Here is an 18,389-nt window from a genome sequence, read left to right on the forward strand (position 1 = left end):
CTCCCAGTGACGTCATTCCCCAAACTATCCAATCGCCAAGCAGCTCGGGTTTCAGGTTACTTCCGGGTAGTTGCTAGGCTACTACAACAATTAGCTGCGGGTAAATAAGTTCTCGAAAGAATCAAAAAGTATATTTTCAAAGGTTTAAAGTTACTTTAAGAGGGGATGACAACCGAAGGAATGAGTCTCCAGGTCATTCCGCTTGGTTCTGTCACCGTAGGCCCGAAGTCCTGGCGCGACAGTACGTTCCGCTCCATCCGGTGGGCAGACCACCTGGTGCGGCAGACCCGAGCTGCACGACCCGCCACCTGCAGCCAGCCGCGGAGCTACAGCGCCTCAGCCGGTCACGCGGCGAAGTGCAGCGAAATGCATTCCAAAGAGAGAAACAAGATGCCTAGATCATTAACTGCAACATCAGCGGTGAGAAAATGTTTGCGCACGGATTTTTTTTTAATTCGACGGCCTAGTTAAAATGATGTAATATTTTTAAAACACAAGTGAATCTCAAAGCTCCACGCCAAAAAATTTTTTACTCACACCCAACGATTCACAGGTAAAAAAGATTAATATATTTTCCTTAATTTAAAAAATGGTTTGCAAGTATAAAAACAATTTTCTGAAAGGAAAAAAACAATTTGCAATTATAAAACAATTGTCTTCAATCAAAAAAAAAAATCACAAGTAATAATTTTTTGCAAGTAAAAAAATGATTCATAAGTATAAAAACAATTTTCCACGGTTAAAAAAATGGTTTGCAAGTATAAAAATATTTTTCTGCAAGTAAAAAAATATTCACAAATATAAAAACAATTTTCCTTAATGAAATAAAAACGGTTCACTAGTATAAAACCAATTTTCCTTAATTAATAAAATGGTCCGCAGGTATAACATTTTTTTTCTGAAAGTAAAAAAAACAATTCGCAATTATAAAAACAATTTTCTTCCTTTAAAAAAAATATTCACAAGTAAAAAATAATTTTCTGCAAGTAAAAAAAATATTCACAAGTGTTAAAACAATTTTTCCTAATTAAAAAACCGGTTTGCAAGTATAAAAACAATTTTCCTTAATAAAAAAAATAGTTTGCAAGTATAGAAACAATTTTCTGCAAGTAAAAATATGATTCACAACTACAAAAACTATTTTCCTTAATTAAAAAAATAGTTTGTAAAAATTAAAAAACATTCTGCAAGTAAAAACATACCGTAATTGGATAGGTTGAAAACAATTTTCCCTAATTAAGAAAACCGTTTCCAAATTTAAAAAAAAACGAATTTCTTCAATTAAAACAATTATTTGCAAGTAAAAAATATTTTTCTGCAAGTAAAAAAACAATTAGCAATTATAAAAACAATTTTTTTTCATTCAAAAAAAATATCCACAAGTAAAAAATAATTTTCTTCAAGTAAAAAAATTATTCATAAGTGTAAAAACAATTTTCCTTAATTTAAAAACTGGTTCGCAAGTATAAAAACAATTTTCCTTAATTAAAAAAATGGTACGCAGGTATAAAAACTATTTTCTGATAGTAAAAAAACAATTTGCAATTATTAAAACAATTTTCTTCATTTAAAATAATTATTCACAAGTAAAAAATAATTTTCTGCAAGTAAAAAAGTTATTCACAAGTGTAAAAACTATTTTCCTTAATTAAGAAAATGGTTTGCAAGTATAAAAACAATTTTCTGCAAAGTAAAAATATGATTCACAAGTATAAAAACAATTGTCCTTAATGGAAAAAAAACGGTTCACTAGTATAAAAACAATTTTCCTTAATTAATAAAATAGTCGGCAGGTATAAAAACAATTTTGTGAAAGTAAAACAATTATTCGCAATTATAAAAACAAATTTCTTTATTTAAAAAAATTATTCACAAGTAAAAAATAATTTTTTGCAAGTAAAAAAAATATTGTAAAAACAATTTTCCTTAATTAAAAAAACGGTTCACAATTATGAAAACAATTTTCCTTAATTAAAAAAATAGTTTGCAAGTATAAAACCTATTTTCTGCAAGTAAAAATATGATTCACAAGTATAAAAACAATTTTCATTAATTAATAAAATGGTTTGTTATAGTAAAAAAATGTTCTGTAAGTAAAAACATGATTCGTGAGGTTAAAAACAATTTTCCCTAATTAACTTAAATTAGGGAAACCTACATTTCCCCAAGTTAAAATAAAACAAATGTCTTTAATTAAAAAAAGTATTTGCAAGTAAAAAATATTTGCAAGTAAAAAATATTGTTCTGCAAAGAAATTCTGCAAGTAAAAAAATTGTTCGGAAGTAGAGATGATAAATGCTTTAAAATGTAATATCGGAAATTATCGGTATTGTTTTTTTAATTATCTGTATCGTTTTTTGTTTTTGTTTTTTTTAATTAAATCAACATAAAAAACACAAGATACACTTACAATTAGTGCACCAACCCAAAAAACCTCCCTCCCCCACTCACACGCATTCACACAAAAGAGTTGTTTCTTTCTGTTATTAATATTCTGGTTCCTACATTATATATCAATATAGATCAATACAGTCTGCAGGGATACAGTCCGTAAGCACACAAGATTGTGCGTGCTGCTGGTCCACTAATAGTACTAACCTTTAACAGTTAATTTTGCTAATTTTCATTAATTACTGGTTTCTATGTAACTGTTTTTATATTGTTTTACTTTATTTTTTATTCAAGACATTTTTTTTAATTTATTCATCTTAATTTATTTTATTAATTTTTTTAAAAAGGACCTTATCTTCACCATACCTGGTTGTCCAAATTAGGCATAACAATGTGTTAGTTCCACGGCTGTTTATATCGGTATCGGTTGATATCGGTATCGGTTTATATCGGTATCGGTAATTAAGAGTTGGACAATATCGGAATATCGGATATCGGCAAAAAAGCCATTATCGGACATCCCTATTCGGAAGTATAAAAACTATTTTCCTTAATCAACAAAAATGGTTTGCCAGTATGAAAACGATTTTCTGCAAGTAAAAAAAGGATTTGCAAGTATAATAACAAATCTCCTTAAATAAAAAAGCAGTTCGCAAGTATAAAAACAATTTTGTGCAAGTAAAAACAAAAATTCCAAGCAAAAAAATACGAGTTTCTACAAGTAAATAGACGATTCGCAAATATATATGAAAATTTTTAAGTGAAAACTTTTGGCAGTAATATTCCACCCAATGCAATCTACACACTTGCACTCAGAACACCTGCAATTCACACTCTACAACGACAGGTGGTGCTGCTGAGTCAATTTAAAGCCGTCACAGCTACTGTTAAGTGTGCATGGTGCCGTCCACCAAAAAAAACAAAGAAGAAGAAGAAAGCAAGGTGGGGACTAAAATGGAGTAAAATAACCTACAGGTTGAGCTTGTTTCCCCTCTCTTGTTTTTTTGGCGAACGGCACCTGTTTTTTACGGAGCCCCTAGGGACATGGGGAAAATATTTTTGGGGTTCCGTATGTTTTTTTTTACTTGCAAATCATTTTATTTTTCTTCATTGAAAGAAATTGTTATTTTTATTTCCTTTACTTACTCATTTGGCCTGAGTAAACATGTGTGTGTGTTTGTGGAGTGTTGGCAGTAATGTCACTCCATACAATGTCAGGTTAAAATAATGTTTCTGGTAGTAACACACATTTTTTTTAACTTTAAGCTCCCTAAAAGTTTCCAGAGAATTCCAGAGGCGCCGTTCCCACCCTCCAGCTTGCGTGAGCAGTGTGCGGCAGCTAGCGTGGCGGTGGCAGGCGAGTACATGCGCATGGTGCGTGATGTTGAGGTCCACCTGCGCAGACAGGCAGGCAGGGTGAACCAGGAGGCCATCATGCTGGAGAGGGAGAGAGGTCACCTGGAGAAGATGCTCCACAGCCTCCAGGCCAGTCTGGAGGTTAACAGGAGGAGCTCTGAGGGGAGAACCAGGAGACCTGCCAACTCAGAGACGGTGGGCTTATACTGTAACACCAGAAGATGTTTTTTTTAATACTTTTTCAAATGTTCTTGTAATCAGACCCTATTTTCGGTATATTCAATGGACAGTGGTCAGGTGACCCTTCTGAAGACTGCAGATGACAGTCAAAACATGTCAGGTAAAGATTCCATCGAATATACCGAAAATATGATCTGATTACAAGAACATTTGAAAAAGTATATGAATAAGAAGACGTAATGAACCTTTTTGAGCAACCAGAAGATGTGTTGTCGCTAGGGTTGAGGGTTGAGGTAGCATGGAAAATTCTGCTAAATTTCTGGAAATGTTCTTAAAAACTTTACATGGGAAGTTTTAATTGGCAATTGTATAGTTTTCATGCTAATTAATGCATATATTTTTCTGTGAGTCATTTTTTAACTCATTACAGTAGTTATTTTACATTGAAAATAAAATTATGAAATAAATTAGAAAAAATACTGATATCAGATATTGGTCCGATACCAGCAGTAAAATAAGTATTGAATTTTTCAGGGCATCTTTCGCTGCACTGGTCTCGCTGGTGTGTTTCCAACACAGCTTTGCTATGGCTGTTTGCAAAGGGGGTTGGACTGTGGATAAGGATTGTTGTTGGTTAGGGGGAGCAAACTCATTCCAATGATTTGTCAGCTCTTATTGTCCATTATGGCTCTCAAATTGTTAATAATTTTACCTTGCAGAGTGGAAAGCTTCTCCGAGATGTTGTCCAATTTGCGATTCCATTCCGAGATCACCAAGGTGCTCACAGCTCTGTCCATAACATATGTCGCGATGGGCAGCCTTTGGGCTCCTTAAACGGTTGCCATCATCTTCCAAATTTGTCGATAGACCAGAGCAATGCTCAAATCAATCAACAGATGCCTTGTTCATTGGATTGAGTGTTGATCTGGTCCATCGACAATGTCAGTCTTTTTTTTGTATTTTATTCAAGTCATTTACAAAAGTTAAACATGGTAAGTTAATGGCTACTAGGAGCTTGCAGCTACACAACAGCTAAGCACACAATAGCACACAAGCTAGACATATGTAATAAGTATCAAATTGAATAGTGCAGTCCAAAACAGCACATTTGTCAATATAAACAAGTATAAAATATTTTAGTTGCATATGTAGCTGGGACAAGCGGTAGAAAATGGATAGATGGATTACTTACACATTGTCATACCTGGGACTATGGTGTGGTTTGTTCTCCCGAGGTGCAAGTGAATTGGACTGGTCACGGCATGAAGGTAAATACATAATTTAATAATAACACTCAAACGAACAAAAGGCGCGCTCAAGGCGGATGTACAAACTTGACTAATGAAAACAAAAGACTTGCACGGGGGCAAAAAAACTATGAACAAATAAACAAAACACTAACTGTGGCATGAATCGAAACAAAACTTACTTGGCATGGACATGAAGTGCGCAGCGGAGGACAGAGTGTGACAGGGGGCATAAATGCGGGGATGTCGTCAGGCCGAACAACAGAAAATGTATTAACTTAAATACTATGGACATAATTAGTCAAAGCAGGTGCGTGACTCAAAACGTGAAACAGGTGCGTGACGTGACAGGTGAAAACTAATGGTTGCTATGGTGACCAGACAAGGGAGTGAAAAGACAGAAACTAAACAAAACATGACTTAAAACAAAACATGATAATACAGACATGACAGAACTCCCCCCTTACGGACAGATCCCAGATGTCCAAGAAAAAACTTAACAAGAGTCATGGGAGGGCGGGAGGGGGACATGGCGGTGGGTCGCCAGCCCAAGTGGCCCCGAATCCACCGAGGCAAAGTCAAGTGGCGGCGGCGAGTGGAACGCCGCTGCAGCAGGCGAGGCGGACGCCCAGGGATTGGCCACATTCGTGGCCGACTGGGAGGTGGGCGCACTTGGCGTGGCGGGCGACCAGGTAGCGGCCATATCCGTAGCCGACGAGGAGGCAGGCGCGTCGTCAACTTGGCAGGCGTGGCAGCTCGGCGTGGCAAGTCAGGCGGCGAAGCTCGGCGTGACGCGTCCAGCGGCGAAGCTCGGCGTGACGCGTCCAGCGGCGAAGCTCGGCGTGGGTCTTGGTCTTGGTGTGGGTCTTGGTCTTGGCATGGCGAGTCTTGGTCTTGGCATGGCGAGCCTTGGTCTTGGCATGGCGAGCCTTGGTCTTGGCATGGCGAGCCTTGGTCTTGGCATGGCGAGCCTTGGTCTTGGCATGGCGAGTCTTGGTCTTGGCATGGCGTGTCTTGGTCTTGGCATGGCGTGTCTTGGTCTTGGCATGGCGTGTCTTGGTCTTGGCATGGCGTGTCTTGGTCTTGGCATGGCGGGTCTTGGTCTTGGTCTTGGCATGGCGGGTCTTGGTCTTGGCATGGCGGGTCTTGGTCTTGGTCTTGGCATGGCGGGTCTTGGCGTCGTGGAGCTGCGACTGGCGGCACTTGGCGTCGTGGAGCTGCGACTGGCGGCACTTGGCGTCGTGGAGCTGCGACTGGCGGCACTTGGCGTCGTGGAGCTGCGACTGGCGGCACTTGGCGTCGTGGAGCTGCGACTGGCGGCACTTGGCGTCGTGGAGCTGCGACTGGCGGCACTTGGCGTCGTGGAGCTGCGACTGGCGGCACTTGGCGTCGTGGAGCTGCGACTGGCGGCACTTGGCGTCGTGGAGCTGCGACTGGCGGCACTTGGCGTCGTGGAGCTGCGACTGGCGGCACTTGGCGTCGTGGAGCTGCGACTGGCGGCACTTGGCGTCGTGGAGCTGCGACTGGCAGTACTTGGCGTCGTGGAGCTGGTACCGGAGCTTGGCGTCGTGGAGCTGGTACCGGAGCTTGGCGTCGTGGAGCTGGTACCGGAGCTTGGCGAGGAACTTGGTATGGTGGAGCTGGTGCGGCAACAGGTGCTAGCCTTGGTGCAGGTGGAGGTGGCCTAGCTGGGGGTTGCGGCTTGGCAGGTCGGAAGACTGGTGAGGGCGGTCGTGCTGGAGGCTGTGGCTTGACAGGTCGGTATACTGGTGGTGGCGGCCGTGAGGGAGGCTGTGGCTTGGCATGGTGATGCCGAGCCACCCCACCAACACAGCTCCCGACCCCAGCCCCCCCCTCAAGGGGCGGATACCAGACGCGCTCCCTGCGGTCTGGAACTCTCTGTAGGGGTGGGCGGGGGAGGGCAGAAATGTCCCCTTTATTTTGGCCAAATTGTTTTGGTTTTTTATCCCCCACCTGGGGTTGTGTGGGCGGTAAAAAAGAAAAAAATTGTGACGGGGGCGGGACTTGAGTCTTGGGGGGCGGGGCATGAGTCTTGGGGGGCGGGGCATGAAATTGGGATGGCTGTGACTGACTAGACCTGAATTCTAAAAACTTATCTTGATAAAGTTTTGTTACGGACATGGAGTCTTTGGTTGGGAGCGGTTGAAAAAAAAGAGATTTGAGGAAAAAAAAATCTTGCTCTGTGATGTCATCCTCCGGTGATGGCGTGACGTCATCCTGGAGCAGCGGGGCTGGGAGCAGCCTGCTTCCGCCCGGAGGGGGAGGAGCTTGCGGGAGTGACGTGTCCTGACTGCTCGCGGAAGTCTTCCCAAACGTCCTCCGTCTTGGGCGACGTTTCCGCGGCTGGGGCGACGTGCCAACGTCGTGGGGCCACACGGAGTTCAATGGCACCATTTCTCCATTTGGCCCCCACATCTGGTCTCTGCGCTCCACGGAGGAGTAGCGTAGCGTTTCCTCCTCCATCGCGCGCAGGAGCTCCCACCTTCCTTCGTCCAATCTTGCGGGAGAACTTTTGTGCTGACGACATCTGTCATACCTGGGACTATGGTGTGGTTTGTTCTCCCGAGGTGCAAGTGAATTGGACTGGTCACGGCATGAAGGTAAATACATAATTTAATAATAACACTCAAACGAACAAAAGGCGCGCTCAAGGCGGATGTACAAACTTGACTAATGAAAACAAAAGACTTGCACGGGGGCAAAAAAACTATGAACAAATAAACAAAACACTAACTGTGGCATGAATCGAAACAAAACTTACTTGGCATGGACATGAAGTGCGCAGCGGAGGACAGAGTGTGACAGGGGGCATAAATGCGGGGATGTCGTCAGGCCGAACAACAGAAAATGTATTAACTTAAATACTATGGACATAATTAGTGAAAGCAGGTGCGTGACTCAAAACGTGAAACAGGTGCGTGACGTGACAGGTGAAAACTAATGGTTGCTATGGTGACCAGACAAGGGAGTGAAAAGACAGAAACTAAACAAAACATGACTTAAAACAAAACATGATAATACAGACATGACACACATACAAAGTATCCAAGGCAGAAGTGTATTAGAAAGTATACAGTAACAAACGTGTCCAAATCATTCAATTTACTGCGTCATGAGCTAATCTTCATGAATTGTTGTGGCCACTCGGTGACGCCAAAAACAATTACCACTCCCCTTCAACTTAAAGACAGCATACGTCCATTGCAGACGTTAATAATAAATAGGTTAGTGTTTTTCACACCTTGTTCTCTGTTGGAGTAATTTCACTTGATCAAACCTTTTCTAACTTTTCACACTACAAAAAAATTCAAGTATTTAGGATTCCTGCTGATATCCTATCGAATCAATATTAGAAACTCAAAGTTCTGATGTCGTGATCACATCAGAAGTGAAAAGGTTGTATACATACTAATGACTAAAGTTGGGTTTTTCTTGTTACCAATATTGTAAGTACATATATAAATTATTGTAATATTTTCTTTTTTACGTAATTTATTGAACACTAGCCTTTATATAGTGAAGCATGTGTTCAAGTTTACCTTTAAAAGATTGTTATAATGATTTACAGATGAAAATTTATTGCTGTTGACATAGCTGCAAGTCTACAAATTCCAAGCTAATTTGTATTCTTTCCTGCTAAATGCCATGAAGTTTCGGTACTTAAACCAACTAGATCCAGCCCATCCGACTGACAAGTCTCTGTAATTAAACTGCACTTAACCCATCTTAATCAGAAGGCGTTTAAGTTTAACCCGGTGTCAAGTGTAGCGATACACTTTCCATGTCCAGCGGTGACCTGCTGGTTGTGTCACAGGAGAAAGACGGTGCTGACTACTTGCTGGCGTTTGAAAGGAGAGAGCTGACCCAGTTGAAACGGGATCTGGAGGGAGCGCTAAGAGGTGCACAGAGCCAGCTTCAGGTAACCGAGCATGAGGAACTGTCCTTAATTGAGCCGTATTTAAGTAGTTTGTTCCCGCAGGCCCTGGTTCAGAGCAGCAGACAGCTTCTGCAATTTGCAGCAGAGCGGGCTCAAGTCCTGGAGCTCCTGCCTCCCAGTGGTTCTAACAGAGGATGTGGGTCAGCTACGCAGTCTTTTGCCAACGCAGACCCCTTTAGCCCCGTTACACCAGGTAAATCATCCTGCAACGAGACGTGTGATCCTCCAATCTCACCGTTCATCGTGCTTTCTTCGCATTGCAGAGTGCAAGCAAGTTTTACAGTCGTCCGCCTCTGCGCTCAACCAGTCTCGGCTGCTGCGGGCAAAGGTCAGAGAGATGCTAACCGGCGCCATCGCTAGGCAGAGAGAATGCCACCGCAGCGTCAATGACGGCTTGGTGAAGAAGATTGCAGAGACAGTCACTCTGGAAGTAAGTGTTCTGACATGGAAAATATTAAATATTAGTCTTGGTTATAAAGGAAGGATGGCCAGCATGCCGCGCGTGGGTTATTTTTGGACCTCTTTTTAAATGTTATATTCGTTGAGGTCCTAATTAAGGCTGCGCGATATACAGTGGAACCTCGATTTACAAACCCCTCTATTTGCAAACTTTTCAATAGGCAAAGTTTTAGATCAGGCCAAATATGCCTCCGTGTGCAAACCATGTCTCTGTGTACGAACGCTTCATTCAGTCATTCATTTCATTTCACGCCTGCAGGCAAAAAGCAGGGCGCAGCATTGTTTCGGTGGCGGATCCCTCCACGTCACAGGGCACTCTTCTCAGTACGTGCTTCTTTTCTCGCCATTGCATAAATTTGGTCTATTTTGATAACTCAACATGGGTCCAAAAAGCCAGCAAACCAGCCTGGAAAGGGTGAGGGATTTGCTGTGGACTTAGAAAGGACTGCTCCACCTCCCGCCACTCCTCTCTCTACCTTTGCTCCCTGTCTGCGTTCATCATCATCATTCATCTCCTCTTCTCGCTTGCATGCCACAAATATTTGCCTGATACAAGGTAAACATAATAAAACATTTTTAAATTATAGGAATATGGTTAACGTTTTTGAGAGCACCAAAGAGGGACTTCTGTGTGTGTGTGCGCACGCGTTGACAGTGCAGCTTACCGCAAATGTCTATACTGATGACAATGCCTGTTACTTGACATTTTTCAAAATGATTGAATGATTTTGTAATTTTACCTTCAGAATAAAACAAGATTTTAGGCAAACAAAAAACTTGGGAAATTTAAAACATTACAGTATACAACAATATAAGACAATGTAACAAAAACAACAACAAAAATCCAATATTCACTCTGTGCCTTTTATTACATGGAATTGTTTGAGAAAAAACTTCTGAGTGCAAAATAAGTAAACAAAATCAATGACTACCACTAGCTCTCATTCATTCCTTTTGTCTTTTTGCCCCCAAAGCCCCCATGCGTCATATGATTTTTTCCCTGAGGTGCAATGTTAATTGTAAACAATGGAACAATATGAACAACACAACAACATAAAAAACGTACAGATATTTCGAAATTAAGAGAACAAAAAAAATATCAATTGATCTGATACTGATATTAATCAAAATAATAATTTGTCTAATTTACATAGCGCTTTTAATAGACACTCTATATACTTTATATTTATATAGCGTTTTAATAGACACTCAAAAACACTTAAAAAAAAGGGTTCGTTGTTGGATTTTTGGTATCGATTGCATCTATCTTAGGATCGATCCACCCACTCCTTCCAAATACTCACTTGACTAATCATTGTGCACACACAGAATGTAAAGCAACTATGAAAGTAATAGTCAGAGAAACATTGCAGCAAAGCCTGACACTGACCACGGCCGCCACCAGGCAGGCGGCATTCCGCAAGCAGAGGGAGGTCAACTGTATCCGCCACAGCCACGGCAGAGCAAAGGTGTGTGCGCATTTAGAGATCTGCAACAATGTGATCCCCCAGTAGCTCCTCTCCCTACTGATATCATCATCTTGGTGGTTGCAGGGTCCAGAGAGCAGCAGTGACTTATTGTCCAGAGAGAAGCTGAACAGACCTGTGGTGCAGGTGTACCACAGACACCCCGGGACCAATTTACCTGAGGCTGCTCGTCTCATACAGGTGCTTCTTTTTCATGAGGACACTTCCTCGTCCCTTTCCCAAAGTCTCAACATTTTCCCTAATTTCCCTTGTCATTTTTACTTTATTTTTTTCCGTTTTGTACATGTAAAAACAGACATACATAAAAAAGTATATTTGTACATGAGGTCTGAATAATCTGATCACCTTGTAGGTGCTTTGTGGAAGTTAAACCTTAAACAACATTCTCTTTTGCTGTTAAAGTCCATTTTCAATATCTTTTTTAGGATTAAAATTAAAAAGATATCTTTGTGAATAAGATTACTGACATTATAGGTTGGATGAACTTGAAGGAGTATCCCAGGGCTCTGTTGTTGGTCCACTTTTTTGTTATTAATTACACAAACGTATTTTTTAAAGGGGTGATTTTATGAATATTTTTTTTCATTTATAACACTTCCTTGTGGTCTGTATAACATGTAATGGGGGTTTCGTTGGTCAAAACGTTGCATCAATTCTCTTATACAGACCGTTTTCGTCTCTTCAGGATGTGCCGTTTTTTGGGCGGTCCTATTTACCACTTCGACTTTGTCTTCTCCCCGCCATCTTTTTTGTAGTTTTTAATGCTTCCATATGCGGTCTACTGACAGATATAAGTTAGAATGAAAGCTGCAAACAGTGTTGAAAGGACCCTCGCCCCCTTGCACTGCGGGGTTGATGCAAGTTCGCAGACATGCTTGACGCATGCGGTCACATCCTTCCCGATGCCCACGAAAAATGGCCTACCGAATATGGCCGACTTCCTGTCTGTTTTTTGAATATGGGTTCTTGAGACTTTTTCCTGCGTCCTGTCATGATGGACGATTTGTGAAACAGGGCAGAGGGGCTCAATTCTAGTAATTTTAAAGGGGGCGTCGTGGAGCCATTTTTGATTGTTCGTGTTCGAGATCATTAAAATATCAACTTTTTTGCCAGACCGGACAAGTTTGCCCCAAAAAATTTGAGTTTTCATATATATTAAGGCCCTCTAAAGGGCCTTCAAAGTGATAGAAAAAAAAATATATAATAATAATAATAAACGAAGCAGATACAATAGGGCTCTTGTGGTGCTGGGCATCGCACCTGCGGGGCTTGCTTCGCTGCTCGGGCCCAAATAAACAAAGACATTTCAATAGACCCCATACGGTGCTTGTTCGCTGCTCGGGCCCTAATAAAAAAATTGCACTTTCAATAGGGCCCTTGCGGTGCTCTGCATCGCACTTGCGGTGCTTGCTCGGGCCCTAATAATAATACAAAAATGTCAATTTCAATAGGGCCCTTGCAGTGCTCTGCATCACACCTGTGGTGCTTGCTATGCTGCTTAGGCCCTAATAATAAACAGACCAGACACAGTAGGGCCCTCGTGGTGCTACGCATCTCCTACATTAAACTTGTAAGGGGGGCATCTGCGGTGTTTTCTCTGCTGCTCGGGCCCTAATAATAATAAAAAACAGAGCAGATACTATAGGGCCCTTGCTGGGCTACGCATCACACCAGTGGTACTTGCTCCGCACTGCTCATGCCCTAACTATATGCTATTTCGTATTAGAAATGGCAAAAGTGGATGATGCATGTGCTTGTACGAGCCAGTCTGCCCTACAACAAGAAAATACCGCAAAAGAAGGAGCTTATTGACTGCAGCTAATCCTCTGACGCCACCGATGTGAAAAACGTCACAGGACAGAGCAAATTCCAAACTGCTTGTCTCGAGTAAGTTTGAAGGAAGGCAAGATTATTTTATTAATATGTTCGCAATGCCTCCGTGGTTTGATTTAAAATTTTTGGGATTTGTGCAGATCCTAAAAACTCAACAGCAGGTACCAATAGGTAAGAAAAGTTGGTTTTGCATAATAGGACCCCTTCAAAGGAGCCATATGTAATATTGTGGCCAGAAATGGTACTGCAATCAGGATCAAAAATCTGTAGTCCCTTCCCTCTCTACCTGACTGAGGTTGCCAGATACTCAGCCGAATCCAGCTTGATCGACTGGGCTACTCCAAGGAACTCCAAACTTCCACTGCCTCTTACTAGGGGTTGAGGTGCTTGGACCATAATAGTTGAATAGACAAGCATTTTGGCAATAACAAATCTCTAACCAACACATTTTACACAGAAATTAGGCTATTTTCAGGAAGAAGTACGTCATGTGTGCGTACAATATCACAACAAATGACAATCATATGGTTATTGTCAATACTATCAGAAAACAAAGACTAAAGCAAACTACAACCAATGGTTATATTGGTGAAAATAGGTAGAGCTTGCTTAGCAGCCTTATGTACGCCCAAAACTAAAGAGGAGACATTTACCAAGGTATGCCTATAGACTACATGAATGAGGAGTTCTTTCATCATGTGATTTGGCTGTCTTCATACCTTTCACATTGCCATGATGTCAGCCGTGCTAATGTTAGAAGTTGGAACCCATTTCCTCGGCGTATCAGCATATTGAGAACGAAATAGGCACTGACACTACCCATATCCACATAGGTTTTATGTGTCGAAAATATATTTTTCCCTGTCAGTTCGAATACACATTGACATACAGGCTAACTAATTTCCCCCGTTAGCCTATATGTTGATGTGTCATTGACCGGGCTTGCATGCTCATTATTTAGCTCATGTTTAAAACATACTTTTTAGAACAGATCAATTTTGACAATTTTCCAGCTATGTCTTTATTCAACACACCATGCACCCTCACACTTTTGGAGCCAATATTTGAACAGTTAGGAACTTAATTAAGGATTAAATATAATTTAGGATTAGAAATAATAGGAAAATTATTTGTTATTTATCATCTTTCATATTTCTGTCTTCCGCAGTATGAATTATGTAGGCGTGAGCGGCAGATATGTAGGCGTGGCTTTGCAGCTGAGAGGCCTCGATTACATTTGTGTATGGAACAAAACCTTGTCTTCACAAGACCCAAGATAGCCCAGCAGTTAAAACTGTTGACTTGGAATGAAAGATACTGGGTTTGAACCCCACTCTGGTTGACAGTATTTTGTTCCACCTCCATCATACTGTACTGAGCAAGATTATAGCAGGTTATTGATACTTTTGAGAAATTCTCAAACCAATTGGTTTGAGTGAGTCAATGACAAAACAAAAGTCTTAGACTAATTTACTAGTCCATGACTTTTGTTTTTAATCACAAATGGAACATTGCCAGTCTTCTTTACTCTTTTGAATAGTTACTAAAATCATTCACAACTTAATGTGAAATTTGCTATTTATGGTCTGCGTTTTGTACAACTTCGTTCCACTTCATTGTTTTATCTAGGAGACTGACCCAGCCATTTAGCGTTTCCACACACCATCCTGACTCAGCCAGGAGTCAGCGATTACATTTGTGCATGCAGCATAATCTTCTCTTCACAATACCCAGGGTAGCCTAGTGGTTAAGACTGTTGACTCGAGATGAAGGGTGCTGGGATCTAATCCCAGTAGGTTTGGTATGTAATTTACAAATCTGTGGCTGGAGTCATCCAGGTGACATATATTGTGGCTGTGTCACCTCTCCCATGTAATGTTAACATAAGTTATTTAATTAACTTTCTTTTTAATCCAATTACAATTAACCTATCTTATTTTAATCGTACCCAGGCGAGCTCATTGGTCAACGTTATGATTAACTTTCTACTCCTATTCCCAACCACCTCAGGAATTACACTCACACACACACACTCATTCACACAGGTAACCCCTGAGTTGTCATTATTGACTATTTGACAATTTATTTTTGATTATTATTATCTTTAGTGTTTACTTAATTTTTCAACTATATATTAATCAAGCAACTAGCACATAACAATGCCCAATGTATGTTGTCTTGACGCCATACAGCCAAATTACTGATTACCTGTATGGGGTTTAAACCCTATGCCCCTGTATGAGGAGCCCACAGTGTTGACCATTGAGCTATCCTGGGTCCCATCAAGGCTTGATTTTCGCTCATATACATATTGTAATCAGTGAACTCGGATAGAGGTGTAACAAAAAGCAAGATCTTCCAATTTATGGATTTGAACCCAATAGTACTGAGTGAGAGGCAGCAGTCTCAACCATTGAGCTATCCTGGGTCTTGTTGAGACAATATTTTTCATTTTATACAAATGCAATCAGTGAACTATGATAGATGTGAAAAAACCCCAAGATCTTCCAATTTATGGATTGCAATCCAGTAGTACTGAGTCACATTGAGCTATCCTGGGTCTTTTTGGGACAAGATTTTTGCTCACATACAAATGCTATCAGTGAACTATGACAGAGGTCAAACACAGTCGCTCTTAAGAGAAGATTCTGGGCCCCAATGACAAATATAATTGAGGAGCCCTGTCTCAGTTAAACTACGATATAGGTGAAACAAATCACTGGAGCTCTGTAAGTTACCTAGCTACCAGACCAGGATTTAAACCCAGTACCCCTTGTTGGTGGCCAAGTGTGAAGCACTGATCTATCCATTAAACACGCACACACACACACACACACACACACACACACACACACACACACACACACACACACACACACACACACAGGTAGCACCAGGAGCGAAGCACTATCACACTAAGCATTCGTTGCACGAACATACTAGCTTTGTTAGACAAGATCATAGACTGATTGGACAATATAGTTTACATACGAAATGTCCATTTCCATTTATTACAATTAATAACAAAACGTAAATGCCTTACTTACCTATCAAGGAGGAAATTAGCAAGTTTGGCGTTAGATGAAAAATCTTCTCCGCCTTCAATCGTCTACATCTTTCAAAGGCATGCCCAATACAAATCCTCAATTTGGTCCTGGCTTTGTCTTGAATAAGTTGAGAATTGTAACGAGGCCTTTTAGATTTACTAAGGTCTGAAATTAGGGATGTCCGATAATGGCTTTTTGCCGATATCCGATATTCCGATATTGTCCAACTCTTTAATTACCGATACCGATATCAACCGATATATTCAGTCGTGGAATTAACACATTGTTATGCCTAATTTGGACAACCAGGTATGGTGAAGTAAGGTACTTTAAAAAAAATTACTAAAATAAAATAAGATAAATAAATTAAAAACATTTTCTTGAATAAAAAAGAAAGTAAAACAATATAAAAACAGTTACATTTTTAGATGCTTTTTTATTTGGTTTTATGGGCGCAATCGAGGACTTCCCATTGGCTCTGCTGTAAGCGGACTTTTAATTACACTTATTATGAGTTAGAATTAATTTTTTTTAAATACATCCGTCGTATTGTCTTTCATAATGATTGTGAACAATTGGCAAAATTCCCCCAAAAAGTGCAGTTCATCTTGTAAGTCAATTTTCAATCAATTTTTGAAGATTAAAATATATTAAAAAAAAATTGTGAATAATATTACTGACATTATCGGTCGGATGAACTTGAAGGAGTACCCCAGGGCTCTGTTGTTGGTCCACTTTTTTGTTATTAACTGCTTACATTTTTTTAAGAGTGCGACTTGCTAAACTTTACCTTTTGTAAAAAGTAAATTTACAATAATATGATCCAAATTGTCACATTTACATAACCTTTTTTTTACTGTATTGCAAAATTTTACTGTATTGGTAGAGGCGTATGCAGAAGTTAATCAACCAACCAACCTTGTACTGCAGTGTGTGGTGATTAATGAAAATCGAAAAGTTTGTGCAGTGAAACAAATTTCTCCCTGAGAAACAATGTAAACATGAATAATGGGTTGCACGCTCGACAAAAGTTCATATTTTAGATAAAGTTTGTACACTTTGATTGCAATATAATGTGCTAATACAGTACTGTATATTAAACAAACATAACAAATGGATCAATTGTTTGTCTATCAACAGGCCAAAACAACAACAAGAAGCTGAACTGTCCTGTATGCACACATACACATTAGTCCTTTTGGTGTCCTCACAAACAATCAGAAATCACAAAAATCCTAAACTTTAACAAACATGTTGCTACAATAATAAACTTTTTTTTTTTTTAAGTTATCTGCATTACCTTTGTGTGTTAAAAGTGATTGTGTGTGTTTTGGAAGAGACACCGCTGAACAAGAGGTAGTCCGCTTTGGCATCCTATTCCAGAAAAGTCTGTACTCATCACAATTAAAAACTTGTTGTGGTACAAAGCTGGCTTCCTCTATGTATTTACAAGCAGGCACAAAATGGCTGCCAGCAGGACACAAAATGAATGAACGTAGACATAGTTCGCACAGAGGCATATTTGGCGCGGTCCAAAGGTTCGTAAACCGGAAAGTTCGCAAACAGAGGGGTTCGTAAATGGAGGCTCCGCTGTATTTGTTATAATTTACCATACCTGTACTTCCTGTGTGTGCCTCAGGGTAGCGCTGTTCTGCGGCGGTGTCTCGAGTCGTCCGAGGGCGAGCTGCTGCGGCTCCAGCGAGCCTGCCAGCGCCTGACGGAGCAGCTGCATTGCAAGAGGGCGGCGGCACAGGTAGATGCCGCCGTGGTCCGAATGAGGCGCCAGCAGGTGGACAAGCGAGCCATTCCTGTGATCCTCCAGCAGTGGGCGCAAAGGAGACAACTGTCCTGTGTGCAATAGAGGTGGAATCATTTCAAAACCTTATGCATATATATTTCAATTAAATGCTTAGTTTTTAGTCCAAGAAAACCAAGTTAATGTTATTTTTAGAAGATCATCAGATTTTTCTGTAATTAATCACTTTATTGACTAATGACAATTAGATGTATGGATGTCAAACTTTTTTGTCGACCAAAAGTTTTAGCTTAGTTTTCATTAGATGGGACTGAAGGTCACCTGATGTCCCTCATCACACTCAACGTCGTCCATTTAGACGTAATCTAATAAACCTGCTTGACAACAGAACACCATTTATATTCTGCTGTTCTGGAAAAAAACGCATCACATTTCTCTCCACGGACTCAACCATTTTATTTAATTTTAATTATAGCTCATGGTACAAAGTTGTCCTTTCCCGGTCGTCGTCTGTCCAGGCTGCTTCATGCATCACGGCTGCCTAATTTCATTTAAAAGTAAGGGATTTGGATCTAAAGGAGACAAGGACAAACGGAAGACATTTGTGTCCAGCTCACAGCCTGTGGAAGACTTGAACAACTTTAGTCGGCTCTGAGATGAAAACTTCTTCTTTTT

At 40.6% G+C, this 18,389-nt stretch overlaps 1 protein-coding gene across 3 annotated transcripts; it reads left to right on the plus strand.

Moving 5' to 3' along the window:
- Positions 1 to 77: 77 nt before the first annotated feature.
- On the plus strand, positions 78 to 18,389 carry tektl1 (tektin like 1). 3 transcript variants are annotated; one of them, XM_061956079.2, is made up of 8 exons: positions 78 to 420; positions 3,658 to 3,942; positions 9,010 to 9,114; positions 9,175 to 9,325; positions 9,396 to 9,562; positions 10,965 to 11,060; positions 11,145 to 11,258; positions 17,598 to 18,336. In XM_061956079.2, exons 1-8 carry the CDS (start codon positions 166 to 168, stop codon positions 17,817 to 17,819), a joined length of 1,395 nt encoding a protein of 464 aa, XP_061812063.1. In that variant the 5' UTR covers positions 78 to 165; the 3' UTR covers positions 17,820 to 18,336. The 3 variants fall into 3 exon arrangements, with proteins under 3 accessions (XP_061812063.1, XP_061812079.1, XP_061812071.1); XM_061956087.2 differs by lacking the exon at positions 78 to 420 and adding an exon at positions 3,270 to 3,333 and having other exon boundaries at positions 17,598 to 18,328; XM_061956095.2 differs by lacking the exons at positions 10,965 to 11,060; positions 11,145 to 11,258 and having other exon boundaries at positions 17,598 to 18,389.

Source organism: Nerophis lumbriciformis, linkage group LG04 (assembly GCF_033978685.3).
Source record: "Nerophis lumbriciformis linkage group LG04, RoL_Nlum_v2.1, whole genome shotgun sequence".
NCBI classification, from domain to species: Eukaryota; Metazoa; Chordata; class Actinopteri; order Syngnathiformes; family Syngnathidae; genus Nerophis; species Nerophis lumbriciformis.